At 55.1% G+C, this 14,975-nt stretch overlaps 2 protein-coding genes across 2 annotated transcripts in view; one reads left to right on the top strand and one right to left on the bottom strand.

The window, feature by feature from the left end:
• GALNT5 (polypeptide N-acetylgalactosaminyltransferase 5) overlaps positions 1-3,821 on the top strand; it is a 10,403-nt gene extending 6,582 nt beyond the window's left edge. The window contains exons 8-10 of the mRNA XM_017736065.1: positions 1,070-1,150; positions 1,736-1,812; positions 3,438-3,821. Of these exons, the coding sequence (XP_017591554.1) occupies positions 1,070-1,150; positions 1,736-1,812; position 3,438 (159 nt within the window). The 3' untranslated portion in view covers positions 3,439-3,821. The remainder of the gene's footprint in view (positions 1-1,069; positions 1,151-1,735; positions 1,813-3,437) is intronic.
• A 3,995-nt stretch (positions 3,822-7,816) lies between these two features.
• On the bottom strand, positions 7,817-10,853 carry ERMN (ermin). The gene is made up of 3 exons (XM_008635002.2): positions 10,378-10,853; positions 9,985-10,071; positions 7,817-8,430 (listed from the first exon to the last, which is right to left on the bottom strand). Exons 1-3 carry the CDS (start codon positions 10,622-10,624, stop codon positions 8,036-8,038), a joined length of 729 nt encoding a protein of 242 aa, XP_008633224.1. The 5' UTR covers positions 10,625-10,853; the 3' UTR covers positions 7,817-8,035.
• Positions 10,854-14,975: the final 4,122 nt, after the last annotated feature.

Raw genomic sequence — 14,975 nt, 5'->3', positions numbered from 1 at the left:
TGCAGGGTGTGTGAGTGCAGGGTCTGTGGGTGCAGGGTCTGTGGGTACAGGGTCTGTGGGTACAGGGTCTGTGGGTACAGGGTCTGTAGGTGCAGGGTCTGTGAGTACAGGGTCTGTAGGTACAGGGTCTGTGGGTACAGGGTCTGTAGGTACAGGGTCTGTAGGTGCAGGGTCTGTGGGTACAGGGTCTGTAGGTACAGGGTCTGTAGGTGCAGGGTCTGTGGGTACAGGGTCTGTAGGTACAGGGTCTGTAGGTGCAGGATCTGTGAGTGCAGAGTCTATGAGTGCAGGGTCTGTAGGTGCAGGGTCTGTGGGTACAGGGTCTGTAGGTACAGGGTCTGTAGGTGCAGGGTCTGTGGGTACAGGGTCTGTAGGTACAGGGTCTGTAGGTGCAGGATCTGTGAGTGCAGAGTCTATGAGTGCAGGGTCTGTAGGTGCAGGGTCTGTGGGTACAGGGTCTGTGGGTACAGGGTCTGTAGGTGCAGGGTCTGTGGGTACAGGGTCTGTAGGTGCAGGGTCTGTAGGTGCAGGGTCTGTAGGTCCAGGGTCTGTGGGTACAGGGTCTGTAGGTACAGGGTCTGTAGCACGGCTCTGCCGCCAGCAGAGCGCAGCAGCCGCTCGCGTTCCCAGCGCTGCGGGGCCGGGAGGAAGGACCGGCACCGCTCTGGGCACAGAACCTGCGCCTCGCCGGGGGCAGTGAGCAGAGAACACCTTAAAGTCCTTTTGAATTCAATGCTGCCTCCACAAGCCCCTTGCTTGGTGCCTGGTGGGAGAAACCGCGTCAGGCTCCCCTTCTCCTCCACCACAGAGTCCCTGAATGGTTTAGGTGGAAAGGGACCTTAAAGCTCAGCTTATTCCATCCCCTGCCATGGGCTGGGACACCCTTCACTAGATCACGTTGCTCCAAGCCCTGTCCAGCCTGGCCTGGAACACTCTTTTCTGCCTTCCTTTGTTATGTGAACAGTATTAATCAGAGTCCTGTGAACCCAGCAGGTTCAGTGCAGTGTAACATCCTCTCTCCCTTCTTGGGAATTTATGTCTAAATCTGCCTTTTGTTGCTGTTTCCCAGCTCGTTAACGTGGCCCTGGCAGGGTGCATCGCTGTGGAAGGCTCCACTCTGGCTTTTGAGGAGTGTGATGTTAACAACACGGTAAGGACAGTCTGCACACACCCCGGGTGTGTCACACTGCCTGTGGCGCTTGACGTGGAGCTCCTGTGCCTCGCCGTGGTGACCTGTCCCCTCCCTGGGAGCTAACTGAAGCCCTTCCCGCCTGGGGACATGGCCAGGTGATGCCTGGCAGCAGCAAGGGGCAGGAATTGCCTGTTGGCACAGCCTGTAGCCAAGCAACAGTGTCAGAAACAGCAAATTCAGCTGCTGTAGGAAGGTTTGATAAAGCTATGAGTTTGCACATGAAAACAGAAATATTTAAACACCAGCCTGTGATTTGTGTGCTGATGCTGAACATCCAGCTCTACCTTAGAGCCCCTTCCAGTGCCTAAAGGGGCTCTGAGAGGGCCAGAGAAGGACTTTGGACAAGGGCCTAGAGTGACAGCACAAGGGGCAATGGCTTCCCACTGCCAGAGGGCAGGGATGGATGGGGTATTGGGAAGGAATTCCTGCCTGTGAGGCTGGTGAAGCCCTGGCACAGGGTGCCCAGAGAAGCTGTGGCCATCCCCAGCCAGCCCTGCGATGGAGCCTGACGGGGCCGTGTCTCTTCCTGCTCTCTCCCCACAGAACCAGAAGTTCAACTACACCTGGCTGAGGCTGATCCAGCACGGAGAGCTCTGCCTGCCGCTGTCCAGCCGGGGCTGGTGAGTGATGCAGCCCCTGCCATCCCAGGATGGGTCAGCGTGCCGGGACAGCGCTGACGGGGGGACAGCCCGGCACGGGGGTGCCCCACCCTCTGCTGCCCGCTTTGCCAAAGCCACCTGTCACCTGAGACACGGTGCCCGGCCCCCCGACACTGCTCGTGCCCCTCTGCGGGGGCTGTGTCAGGCCCAGTGACGAGCATCCTGACCCAGTCTGCCAGGCTGGGGGACACGGGGGGACACTGGGGGACACTGGGGACATGGCAGGGGCTGCCACTGCCGCAGCAGAGTTACAGAACATCCTGGTTCTAGACAGAAACCGTCGATAGCACTTAAAGGGAGACGAGTCAGTATCGATCGGCTCTCAGCTCACAGGGGGTTTTAAAGAAAGCATTTATGGAAAGGAAAAGAATGGATACTCGCATTAATTGCCTGTGCTGCACAAAGAGTCACGGCTGTGTCTCTGTCAGCCTGGTGTAAGCAGCTGTCCAAAATGCTCTGAAATGGCACAGTTTATTGTTGAGAAAGAAACACTGTTCACTTAAGAAAGAAAAAATGGAGTTGAATTACGCACTCAATATATAGACGATTTCCTGTTCCACTTTGGTTTTTTCAGCCTAAAGTGTTGAATGCCAGAATGCCACAGGCTCACCTTGGGTGTTTGGGGAAAACTACAGGAACATTTTTATCCACTTACTGAAAATTGTCATTTCACTTTGTGAAGAATATGCAGAAATGCCCAGGGAGCTGTATGGGGCACGCGCAGGTCTTGTCTCCTGTTCCAGCCTGATATCTCAGCTGAGGGTGAGATGGATTTGGTGGTGCTCTTTTACTGGTGCCAGCAACAGGAGTCTGAGGAGAGCTCAGTGGTTGCTGGCTAAAGGAGTTGCAGTGCTTTACCCTCTCCTGACATCAGTCATTGTGTTGTCTAATGATGTGAAGTGCAGCTCCTGTCTGCACAAAGATGCAGCTCCTGCCCAGACCCCCTCCACACCAGGAGCATTTCACCTCGGTGTTAATGAGCTGGCCCTGAGAGTCGATGTCCCTTGCCTGGGGCAGCACCTGCAGCATCACCTGGCTGGCCGCTGGGGTTTGAGAGGTAAATCCAATGAGATGTGAAAAGCAAAAGGATGGAGATCACTCAGACTCTTTGTTCTTTCACAGTGCAAGGTACTGCCCCAGCACCTGAGCTCCGGGGCTGGTGCCTGACATCCTTTTCAGTGCAGTACCAGTGCTGAGCTCATCAGCCAACAAACTAAAACACGGAAATCAGTCGCCTGCTGTACATTCCCTAGGTAGCAAATCCCATCCGAGTGACTCCCTCCGTGGTAACTGCCACGCAGACAGTGAGAGTATTCCCAGTGAAGGAAAATCCAGGAAGCACAACAGGTGTGCCGTGATCCTGGCTCAGCAACAGGTGCAGGCCTGGATCTCACACCAAAGTCCCTGTAAGTCAGCAAAGATATCCAGGTATTAGGGACGAGCCAAAAAAGGGCACACTGTACGGGGCTGGGCTTTCTCAGAGGGAAAGTAGAACTGCTGCTGCAGGAGCCCTAAAGCCTGAATGGCCCCTAAGCCTGAGCCCTGCCAAAGCCCGGGCCCCCTAAGCCCTCCTCTCTCTCCTGCAGACCGACCACATCATCTCGGAGCACCAGCACCTCCCGCAGCCGGCTTGCTTGGAAGTGGATCCCTCGTACAAAGCCCTGAGGGTGAAAGCCTGTGACTCCACAAACCCTTATCAGAAGTGGCAGTTTGGCACTTACCACGCGGACTGAGGGCAGCCCAGTTGCGCCAGGACTGCCGAGGTGTGACAGCAGCTACCGAATGGGAAGTGCATTTCCAAATGATAGCTGGAATCCGTGGTTTGATACCAGCGCGTTGAGGGACCCGAATACCGAGAGCAGCACGTCTCACGTGACAGTGCCTGAACAGATCAGCCTCATTTTCCCTCACTGGAGAAGACTTTGAGGAAAACTCATTTTCTGTATTATTAAATGGAAATATTTTTCGAAGTCCCCATCCTGCTGTAAGCAAACATCCCTCAGTTCCCACCCACAGCAGCATAAGCTACAGAAATACTTCCAGGGCCCTGTAATTTTGTGAGCAGCCAATTGGGCTGCTTATTCCTCCACAGAAACTGGAAGTTTGTTGACCAATGCATCAAAAAATCCATCACCGTGTACACGCTGGATCTGGCTGCAGGATCCCTCCCTGTGGGACCTGTTGTGTGACAGATGAGGATCAGGGTTCTGTGAGGAATCAATTGCACGTTGATAAAGCCCACATTTTGTAGTGGGAGGTGGATGGGGGTCAGCCCCACCAGGGCTGCAGAAGAGGCCTGGAGCAGTCCTTCCCTGTGCTGGGACAGCGAGGACACACGTGCCTCGCTTTGCGTGGTGGGGAGAGGAGCTGCTGGAGCAGGGAACCAGAGGTTTATCCTGTTTCTTGCCAGAGGCACGATCCAGAGGCCAGCCTGGAAGCTCCTCATCCCAGGGCAGCCAGGTTGTCCCAGCATGGGGCCGCCAGGACCCACCCATGTCCCTGAGCCCCTGTGGCTTTCTGGGGGCTCTCCAGGAGCACTGCTGCTCCCTCAGCCCAGGCTGCATGGCACAGCCAGGCTCTGCACACCAAACTCCCTCTGGACTCACTGTCATGGGCAAGTGTTGTCATTCCTGTGAAACTCTTCATCTCCAAAATCCATCACCAGTCACCGATGGGACGGATTTGATGGGAGAATAAATTCTGTGTGCCGGGGCTGTGAGATCCAGAGTACGTAACACCAAGCAGGGTTTCTACCCCGCTCCCATTGGGAATTCTGCTGCTCCCTGTCTCCCTGCAGAGATGAGGGGCAGCTCCAGCACAAGCCCTTGGCGTACCTGGGCTGAGCATGGCCCTCGCTGCTCACGGCACCGGTGAGCACAGCCGAGCCCCAGTCCTGCCTCACACCCCCCGACCTCTCCTTTGGGTTTGCAGAAGGCCCTGGCATAATGCTACCTCTGACAGGGTGGATCAGTGCTGACAGCATCTGACAGGCTCAGTCTGCCAAAATATTGATTGGCCCAAGAGATTTTCCCAGTTGACTCCTATTCCAACTGTCTTCCTGATTTTCTCTCCCTCCTTCAGCGCAGCTAGCCCGCAGTCACCATCAGAAAAATGACACAGACGTTGTTTGGGCAGTCAGCTCGTATCAGGAGCATGAATTTCATCAAATTCTGTTTGCTGACATTCAATCACTTGTCACCGAGCAGGCACCAGGTGGTCATATGTCACAGTCACATCCCATCGCCAGCCCTGTCACTCGTGTGCCGCTGCCCTGCTTGTGTAAATGCTCACTTCCCTGTTGGATCTTTGCTCAAAGACTGGAGGGCGCCTGGGGGCCGCTGGCAGTGAGCTGGGGCCCTGCTGTTGCTCCATACTGAGAACATTCCGATGGCACCAGTCAGCCCAGTCTTCCAGAAACGAGAGCATTTTTCCGGCAGGCTCGGCAGCCGTGGTGCTGGGCGCCCGTGCCACTCCTCCCCATGGACACTCGGGCTGGGCATTGCTCCGTGGGGCCGGGCAGCTTTGGGAGCAGCAGGGCCAGGCACCACGGGTGGAAAAACCTGTGCATGGGATGGGGACAGGAGCCCCTGATGTCCCCGGTGTTAAATAATTTAAAAAAAAAAAAAAAAAAAAAAGGAATAAATGATAATAGATGAAGCTGCTTCCCCTGAGCGCAGTGTGTTAAATCTGACCAACCTGGACCCTCTCTAGGGGCTCCTCCCGAGTTACAGCCAGGTTGAACCGTAAAGCATCACCACAGGAAGAGCCTTCAAAGCGCCAATTCCCCTGATTTCTGGCCGTGCTGGCTCCTCGTTCGGTGCAGGGAAGGGCAGTTGCTGAGCTGGTTGCTCCAGCCACAGCTGCTGCAGGTGTCGTGACACCTGGCACCAACTCTCTGCACAGGGCTCCGCCTCTCGCTCGCCGGCCGTCAGAAAGGATTTTCAGGCTGTGGTTGCCATGCCCTAGGCAGCATCTGCCTGAAAGTGCCTCTGCTCCACGGACAAGGGCCCAGATATCTGCGTGTCCCTTGCCCTCACACGCCGTGCGGGCAGCTCCGTGCCCGGCTCCTCCCCATGCGCATCTGGCCCGCTGACCACAGTGATGGCCAGAGGCCCAGCACTCCATCCCTGCCCATTGTGAACCCCTTGCTGTTCACACCACACCCTCCCGGCGGGTCAGGCCAGGTGGGAAGGGCTCTCGGGAGAGGCTCTCGGGAAGGGCTCTTGGGGGCCCCGAGCATCCCAGCCCCTTCCTTTTCCAGCTCCCCGCGAAGGGGAGAGGCCCCTGCCGCTCTGGGCTGAGCGGGCGCTGCTGTGCAGGGGAGGTACAAAGCGAGTCCAAGGCTCTCGGAAGCCCTGGGGAGCCTTTCCCACCGAAAGCTCTGGGAGTGGTCACAAAGACTGATACAATCAGAGTGGTTTGGGTTGGAAGGGACCTTAAAGCTCATCTTGTTCCACCCCCGTGCCATGGGCAGGGACACCTTTCCCTATCCCAGGTTGCTCCCAGCCCTGTCCAGCGTGGCCTTGGCTGGAATCACCATAACCACGTTTTCACGAGGGACGTGCCACCCCCAGAGCGACGTTCACTTGCTGGCAGCAGGAACAGACCCACAGTATAAGTTGGTACAAGCAAAGCTCAGAATTTCCCCAGGCCAAGGAGCAAATAAACAAGTGTGAATGGCACAATGAGGGCTGTGTCTGCTGGCACAATGCAGAATTGCCCTGTATTATTTTCACGTTGCCAGTAAATAATTGCCTTTATGTAGAACAAGAAAAGTCAAAGCGATAATCAGTGCTGCTGGAGATGTAAAACTAATCCTTAAAAAGGCACTCATGGCTGCAGGAGGCCACTGTATAACTCCATCCTTACCTCCTCTCCCTTGCCAGCTGTTCTCAGCTTTCCCAGATGCTTTCTGGAGTGACAATTGCAAAGCTAAATCCCAACTCTAGACAAATCTGAATGTAAAACATTTTTAAAAGATTGCCACCACTGCATGGTGGTTACACAAAGGTCTTTCAAAATGGAGAAGGGTAATGTCCAGGTGAGACAAAAATAATGGATAAAACTCACCTGGTTTTGACAAAATAATCTTTAAAATTTTGTGTCTAAACTTAGCATGAAAATCAAGAAGACACCTAAGAGTCTGACCTGGTGGCATTGGGAGATTAGGTGTTCCTGGCAGTGGCCAGGCTCACCATGTGCACGCAGGCACAGGCATGGAGGTGCCGGCTGAGCTGCTGCCCTCAGGGCCAGCCCAGACCCTGCTGCGTCTCTGGAGATGGCACTGGTCACCGGTACAACTGGCCCAAGGCCACCCTGGGCTGGCAGGGCAGACACCGTGGCCAGCCAGCACCAGCAGCACTGCCCAGAGCTGCCCCCCGGCCTGGTGGGGACCCCAGCACCAGGGCTGGGGCTGCCAGCAAGGAGGGACAGCAGGGGAAGAGGAGCCCGGTGTGGCCTGGCTGCACCCTGGGTCACAGTCCGGCTCACACGGGGGGCAGCAGGGCCGGTGTGGGCAGGCAGGTGACACCACTGCTCACACCTGAGTCCACAGTGCTATCACACCCCGAGTGAGGGGTGGCAGGGAGGGCACAGGGGCCTCGGTGCCCCCTCATCCCCTTCGGCTCCCAGCCAGCAGCGCCTGCCCGCGGTGCCGGTGCATCTCCACCCCCGCAGCACAACGTGGGCACGGACAGTGCTGGCAGAGGGAGGCTGCCAGGGCACCATCAGGCACAAGGACAGGCAGACTGCAAAACAGAGCAGGGGGGTGCCAGCAGTCGTCCCTTTTTCCCCCTGCCCTGGCAGTGTCACGACTGCCACACTGCCAGCTCATTACTGCACGGCTGGTGGCTTGGGCCACGTGCGTGTCGGCAGCCAGAGGAGCCCCAGCCAGCTCCAGCCTTCCTGTGGTCTCAACACGCTTGTAAAGGTGGAGAGAAAATAAGAGGATAACCTTAAAATCAAATGGGTATGTACTTAGCAAACTGATTATTTATTTTCCTGCGCTATGGACGCTTCTGCCCCTGTCAAAGCCAAGATGTTAAATTTTCACAGTGTATTATAAATCATATACAAAAAGAAGGAAAGCAGTGACCTTGTGTTGCGTGAAGAGACACGTCTTGGGGGAACAAAATAAAACCAAGCTTGGAGCAAAGGCTTGGTGTGTTAGGCACTTCCCCTCAGTTCATAAGTGCATCATGGACTCAAACTCATCGATCCGCTGCTTGGTGTTTCCTTTGCGGATCCTCCGGTAGGAGATTGTGTTGTATCTGGAATAGCTGTGTCTGGAGATGTCATTCTTTTTTCCCAGGCCGGGCTGCTCCCCCCGTTTCTCCAGCGGGGAGTTGCAGCCGGGGCTGGCCGGGGGCGGTGGTTGCTTGTCGCTGTCTCTCTGCTGCAGGCGGGACGCTTCGCTGTTCTCCTTCTTGATTTCAATCACCTGAACTTCATCCTCTTCGGTGTCCTCCTCCTCTGCCTCCTCCTCTTCCTCCTCCTCCTCCCCGGCCGGGTTCCCTGTGGGGTCGGCGCTGCCCGCCAGGGTCTCCGTGCCGGGAGCGGCCGCCGGGGGGCGCCCCGGCCCTGCGCGACACGGGCGCGGCGGTGAGAGGGGCTCCGGGGACACTCACCCGCTCCTGCCCCACATCCCCCACCCCAGGGACAGGGGGAGCACGGCCAGGCTGGACGCCAACACCGGGGCTGCCTGGGGCACGCTGGAGAGACTCCCTGCGCTCCCAAACTCATTGCTTGCCCTTTCTAATGCCTCCCCCGTTGTACTCCCACTCCAGGGAAGGGAAGGGAAGGGAAGGGAAGGGAGCTATTCTGCATGCAGTGCCCAGCTGTGCCCCACTGGGACGTGTCCCTCCCTCAGCAGTGGCCACCCTGGCGGCGATGGCCATCTCCCATTTGCCCTGTTTGGCACGTCTCTGTGGTTAATGATGCTTTAATGTTGCAACAAATGGTCTATTCAAGGTTTTGCCTGTGGGGTCCAGAGTATTAATTAGACTAAATTGGTTGGGTACTAAAAAGCTGCCTGCAATTTCGAGATAAACTGCTGTGGTTGCAGGGCGGGTGCAGGGGGCCCATGAGAGATCCTTTAATAGGTTTTATTGTGTGCTTCTAAAGCAGCACAGCTGGAATATGGATGTCAGCTCTAAGTGGGAAAGCTCCACCACTATTCACCTCACAGCCTAGGCAGCTGCTATGAAATATTAATTTGCCCATGACAAATGTTCAGATATTTTTCCTTTTGTTAATGGAAGCAGGTTTTGCTTCCAGGGCTGAGCCCATGACTCATTTAGAGCCCACTTCAAAGCTCAGGGCAGAGCATCACCAGCAGCTCCCGGTCCAGCCACCCTTGTCCCACCACTGCCAAAGCCACAGAGATGGGAGGAGCCTGTGGGTGGGAGATGTGGAAAGGAGTAATGCCTAGAGCCCCCTCGGAGAGGTGTGGCTGTTCTCCTCTAGTAACACTCCAATAAATATAATATAAAATACTCCTTTGGTAACTCTCCATAAAATACTCCTCCTTTTGGAGGAGTGGCTGCAGTTTGCATAGTGAATTAAGTATGTTCATTTATGCATATACTCAGTGTATTTGTAACTCCTGACCAGGATGGGCAGTGACCCCCCTGCAGCCCTGCTCACCCACAGGAGATGGCTGAGGGTCCATTTCTACCATTTTCACCCAGAAACGAGCAGAGCAGACCCAGTAGCAGGTGTTTAGGGGAGCAATTTTTTGTGGGTAGTTGGTTATTGGGGGATTCAACACTTGGTGAATCAGGCAGGAAAAGAATTTGGGTTTTGTGACCACCAGCAGCCTCACAAGGTTCTCCTCTGAGCATGGAGCAGAAGACAGAGTATCTCCCAACCTCATGAGGCTGTTGGGGACCTCCTGGCTGAAGACCCCACAAAGCTTGAATACCCCAAGGTCGAGGAGATTCGTAAAACCTCTGGAGGGAAGATACCAGCCGTGGTTTCTAAGGTGCAGCAACTCACAGATGAGAAATGAGTCACTGCTCTCTGGAATAGAAGGGTCTGACCCAATTAAAAAGATAATAACCACCTACATCCAGCATCCATTGTGTCTTTGCTACACATCAGGGAAACCCCGCATCAGATGGCATTTTGCATTACCTTCCCCTGATCCCTGGCCATTGGTCCCTGTGTCCTGGATATCCGCTGGTCCCTGCTGTAGTGTCCCATTGTTCTCCGCTCGCTTTTCTTTGGGAAACACAAAGCACAAGACATGGGCTGATGGAGCAATTAGTGATGACAATCAGGTTTTAATGGCTGCAGATCGGCAGATTTTCAGAGCAGATTTAGAATTGCTCGTTTCTTTAGTTATGAACTGTTCATTGCATCCATCAAATGTGACCCAGACTCTGAATTACTCCAAGTCACTGTTACAGCTACCACAGATTAGGAATTTTGACTAACACGCGCAGCACATCCCGCTATTCATCAGGCTATAGATAGAACAGAACTTTTCTCTCCCAGCACTTAGAGACAGGCAGCCCCGTACGATACCTTGGCACCGCTTCTCTCCAGCAAAATTCCCAGGAGTGATGTCCTCTCCCAATGAATTTCTATTTTCCTCCAGATTTTCCTTTTCAGGTGAAGTGTCAGGGCTCGTTTCCGCATTTGCGTACGGGACTGTCCCAACAGATTTTGCAATTTCATCGATGCCACCGATGACGGGGCGCGGGCCGTGCTCCGGGGGAACGCTCCCGTTGCACGCCGGCATGGTGGGTGCTGCAGGGATTTCTTCCGTCATGCTGAGGGCCGGACCGTGCCGTGCCGTCCCGTGCTCTCCGACTGGGGCCCTGCTCCTCCGGGGCCTCGCTCCTGCCCCGGGGTGGGGAGCTCCTCGTCACCCCTTCGCCCCGGGGTCTGGTCCCCTGCGAGAGCGGTCCTGGCGCGTCCCCTCTGCCGAGCCCGCGGCCGCACCATCCGCTGTGCCCAGGGCTTGCCAGCCCAATCAGCACCTCCCTTGTCGCCAAGGCTCTGCCCGTTGCATAATTAAATGCACCATTATAATTTACATAAACAAACAATCTGAAGCAAGGAAGCTTTTGTGCTGGCCTGGAGAGCGGGGCTGTGGGCATGTCAGCCCCGCGGCAATAAACGGGAGTTTGTGCTCCGGGCACAACGGCCCTTTGTGTCCCCGCTGGACACAGGCACGGCCATTGTTCTGACCCCTAATCCCCGGAGGGTGACCACCTTCCCCAGCGCCTGCCACCTAACCCGCTTAACATTCCCCATCGGGTTTGTGCCGGGAATCCTGCCGGGGTTGAACCTCGCCGTGGATGGACCCTGCCGGGGATGGACCTCGACGTGGATGGACCTTGCCGGGGATGGACCTTGCTGAGGATGGACCCTGCCGGGGGTGGACCTTGCTGAGGATGGACCCTGCCATGGATGGACCTCACCATAGATGGACCTCACTGAGGATGAACCTCGCCCTGGATGGACCTTCCCAAGGATGAACCTCACCGAGGATGGACCTTGCCAAGGATGGACCCTGCCGTGGATGGACCCCACCGTGGATGGACCTCGCCATGCTGTGGGGGCTCAATGGGCACATTTTGCCCTGTGGGGAGCAGCCCGGGCAGTGGGAAGGGCACAGGCCCTGCACACAGCGTGGTGCCACACTGTCCACCTGTGCCTGGCCACAGGCCCTGGACAGCCAGCACTGCTCAGAGGGGCTGTGGCTGGCCTCGCGGACCCGGCAGGTGCCCCAGAGGGGCTTGGAGCAACCTGGAATAGTGGAAGGTGTCCCTGCCCATGGCAGGGGGTGGAACAGGATGAGCTTTAAGGTCCCTTCCAACCCAAGACATTCCATGATTCTCTCAGTAGCTCTCAGTCAGACCTAAGGCTGGCAGGATCCAGAGTACAGTGTTTTGCAGAGGGAAGCTGGAGAATCAGTGGAGCAGCACTGGGGCATTTCTGACCGCAGCTGAACTTGTCTCAACCCTGCTGCCCAAAGCCAGGTTTACATAAGGATGTAATCTCCTGCTGTGAATGACATTCTGTGTTTGTACAATACAACACTTCTGGTATCTTTGGGCTTTAGGGTTTGGAAATCCTCTTGGGGAGTTCAGCCCCTGATTAGAAATGGATCCAAAGCCTTTCCACTGCTTCTATTCATCTCTTGAGTTCGTGTCTTTAAATCAACAAGTTTTCATTATTGTTTTGAAATGAGTTTGGTTTAATTGATTTATAAAATCCATCCTTCGCTGGAAAACTCTGTCCAAAAAAAATGAATGATAAGGTTTGAAAGTGAGTTGACCGTGCAGCAACTGGTGCCCTCAGGAGGAGAGGCTGAGTACCCAGCAAGGTCTGGTGGCTGGAGAGGAGGAAGTTCCTTTCTATTATCAGAGAGTCACAGAACCATTTGGGTTGCCACAGCACCCCGCAGGATTGCAGACGGAAAAGGCAGCTGTGGGTTCTTCCCACCACAGGCAGCTGTTTGTAAACACTGGGCAAAGCTGCCTCTCAAGGCAGGGAAACATTCCTTCTGCACAAACCCAGTGGGGTGGATTTCTGCCTCTTCAAGCTTTTAAAAATGAAAAAGCTTTCTTCTTTCCAATCTGGTGTGGCACAGCCACAGCTGGATGTGACACCACTAACAGCAGCTGGTCCATGCCAGGAGCACCGGGACTCGCTGCTGGCTCTGTCTGTGGATAAGTGTGAGTCCCCTTTGCCTTGCAGGGCTGGCAGGCCCGTGATAACCACGAGTGCCATCTTCTGCTCAGAGATCAGAGCTGGGTGTGACCAGCGGCTGCCACAGGGGAACACGGCCCGCGTGGGAAAGGAAGTGCTGGGTGTGGCTGCAGGAACCAGCTCAGCAGAACAGCAGGAGGGAGCGAGGACCTGGTGGGAGGGTCTGGGCACTGGGTAGGACCCCGTTGAACAGTTAAGTCCCCTCCGAAGGTCAGGCTCTGTAGCATTCATCAAATTAATTAAAATGTTCCATTTAAAATCAAATTGCATTCTTCGAAGACCAGCTGCACTTTCCTCTGCAGTAAACTTGTGTTACCCCCTCAGCCCCTGGGGGATAAGCTGAGAAAAGGTTCCACTGGCTGCTGGGAACTCTCCAGTCCCTGCAGTGCCCCCGTGATCAGTGAGAACACCTCTGCTGCTGGAGGTCCAGAGCACCCGGAGCCGAACCCAAACCCCTGGTGTCACTGTCCCATGCCGCCTGTACACCCACCCTCCTCCTGCCCCGCTCCCGGGAGGCAGAGCAGGATCCACCCAAAGTGCTCTCTGCAAGGAGAAATGCCATTTCAAAAAGCTGTAGCAGCTGCTTTGCTTTCTGAGCACTTTGGCTGTCCTGTGAGCTCCTTCCTCCCCCACAGGCTGGGGCACAGCAGAGCTCAATGCTTGTCACCCACATCCTGTTTGTGATCCTGGCTGTGAACGTGTCATGTTGTCATTTCATAGCACCCAAAGCGTGCTCTCACCCTGCTGGGACCACATCACTTGTTCTGTCTGTCTTGAGCCTGCTGGGTGTTCAGGCTCCTCCAGCCTTTCCATGCTCACAGTAAGTGCCTATATCCCAGAGTGTGGCAAATTAACCTTTCATACCGAAGGAATCACAGCTTTGGCCTGTAAAGCTGCAATAAATTAGAGTCCCTTTCTCAGTGCTGGGGCCGCCCATTCCCTTTAGGCACTACAACTCTCAACAGATGTTCAGTTTTTTCTGCCCCCAGTTCCTTTTGGACACCCCTAATCTGCCTTTAACTCAACATTTTGGCCAATGAGAACCAATCTCTGATTTTTATTTCTCCCTCCAGCTGGTGCTACTGGCAATGAAATGTAGAAACCTATTTTGAGATAGCAAATCATGGGCAAAAGCTTGGTGTCTAGTGACGAGCTCCAGAGCCCAGAGCAGCACCTGAAATGCCCCAGCCTGGACTGGGGATGGGCTTCAACACCATGGGGGTGTTGGAGCAGAACCCCCCTCCCTCCAGGGGCTGGGGCTGGACCCAGAGCAGAGGAGCTCCCAGGCTGAACTGCAGGCACTCGGTGCAGCAGCAAGGACAGGACATCACCCTCATGTACAAAAAGCTCCTCTCCTGATCGTCCTCCAGCTCCCCTGACTTCCCTCCAGCTCCTCTGAGTGCCCTCCAGCTCTCCCAGAGACCTGACATATTTCCAGCTACTTAATCCTTTCCACAGAAATTACAGAGGCCGGTACTGACTCTTCTGCCTTAGCAATGTCCATGAATCAGAGAAGTTTTGGGAACAGATTGCTTTTGTTTGGAGCTCATCTCGGAGGGAAGCTATTGGATTTAGCCTGTGGTCCCTCTCAAGCCCAGAATACCCTGGAATGGCAGTACCCGAGGGTACAGCTGCACAGGCAACAGGAGAATTAGTCACACAAGGTCTTTGAATTATATTTAAAATGCTTCCAGTTGTATTTGAAAAAACATCATTAGGCTGCTCAGGCTGAACAAACAGCCTGTTTCTGTGTACTGAGAGGGAGCAAAAAATCTCTCTTTTTCCTCACATCTGTGCCCATAGTTATTAAACCCCACTTCACACATGCTCTCATGGCATCCTTACTGCCTGAAGCCTCCACTTCTGGAGAAATGTGAGCAGGTGTGGAGTGCTGAGAGCAGTGGGACCAAGGGGCAGCTCCTGCACCCCTGGGGCACTGGGGGACAGGGTCCCCAGCACAGCATGCCAGGGGAGGCCCTGAATGCCACCAACCTGCCTGCACAGAGCAATCATGCTCATCCCTGCAGGACAACCCTCTGCCTTTTTTTCTCTTTGCCTTAGAGAGGTCAGATCTGCTGGGCACACACAGATGCTCTGGGCAGCACCACAGACACCACTGTCTTCCCTGGCACTGGCTCTGCAGAAGAGTCTGGGGGCATGTGCCTGCTCAGGAGGGTCCTTTCCACTCCAAATCCCCTGGAATGAGACAGCCTGGCAAGACATGGAAAATCAGCAGCTGGCAGAGACTGCAGCTGCTCAGAACAAACCAGTATTGGGTTATCACACAGTTTGTACAACAGCTGCCAGGACACTAAACCTGTCATCCCAGAACATCCCTGCCCAGGGTCTCTCTGCCATTCGCTCCAGGCTCCGTCCTCTTCCCAACAGGACTCTGTCACTGG

The sequence above is a fragment of the Corvus brachyrhynchos genome, unplaced genomic scaffold (genome assembly GCF_000691975.1).
Source record: "Corvus brachyrhynchos isolate BGI_N302 unplaced genomic scaffold, ASM69197v1 scaffold45, whole genome shotgun sequence".
In the NCBI taxonomy this organism is placed as follows: Eukaryota; Metazoa; Chordata; class Aves; order Passeriformes; family Corvidae; genus Corvus; species Corvus brachyrhynchos.
This window is presented reverse-complemented; position numbering and strand designations above follow the sequence as displayed.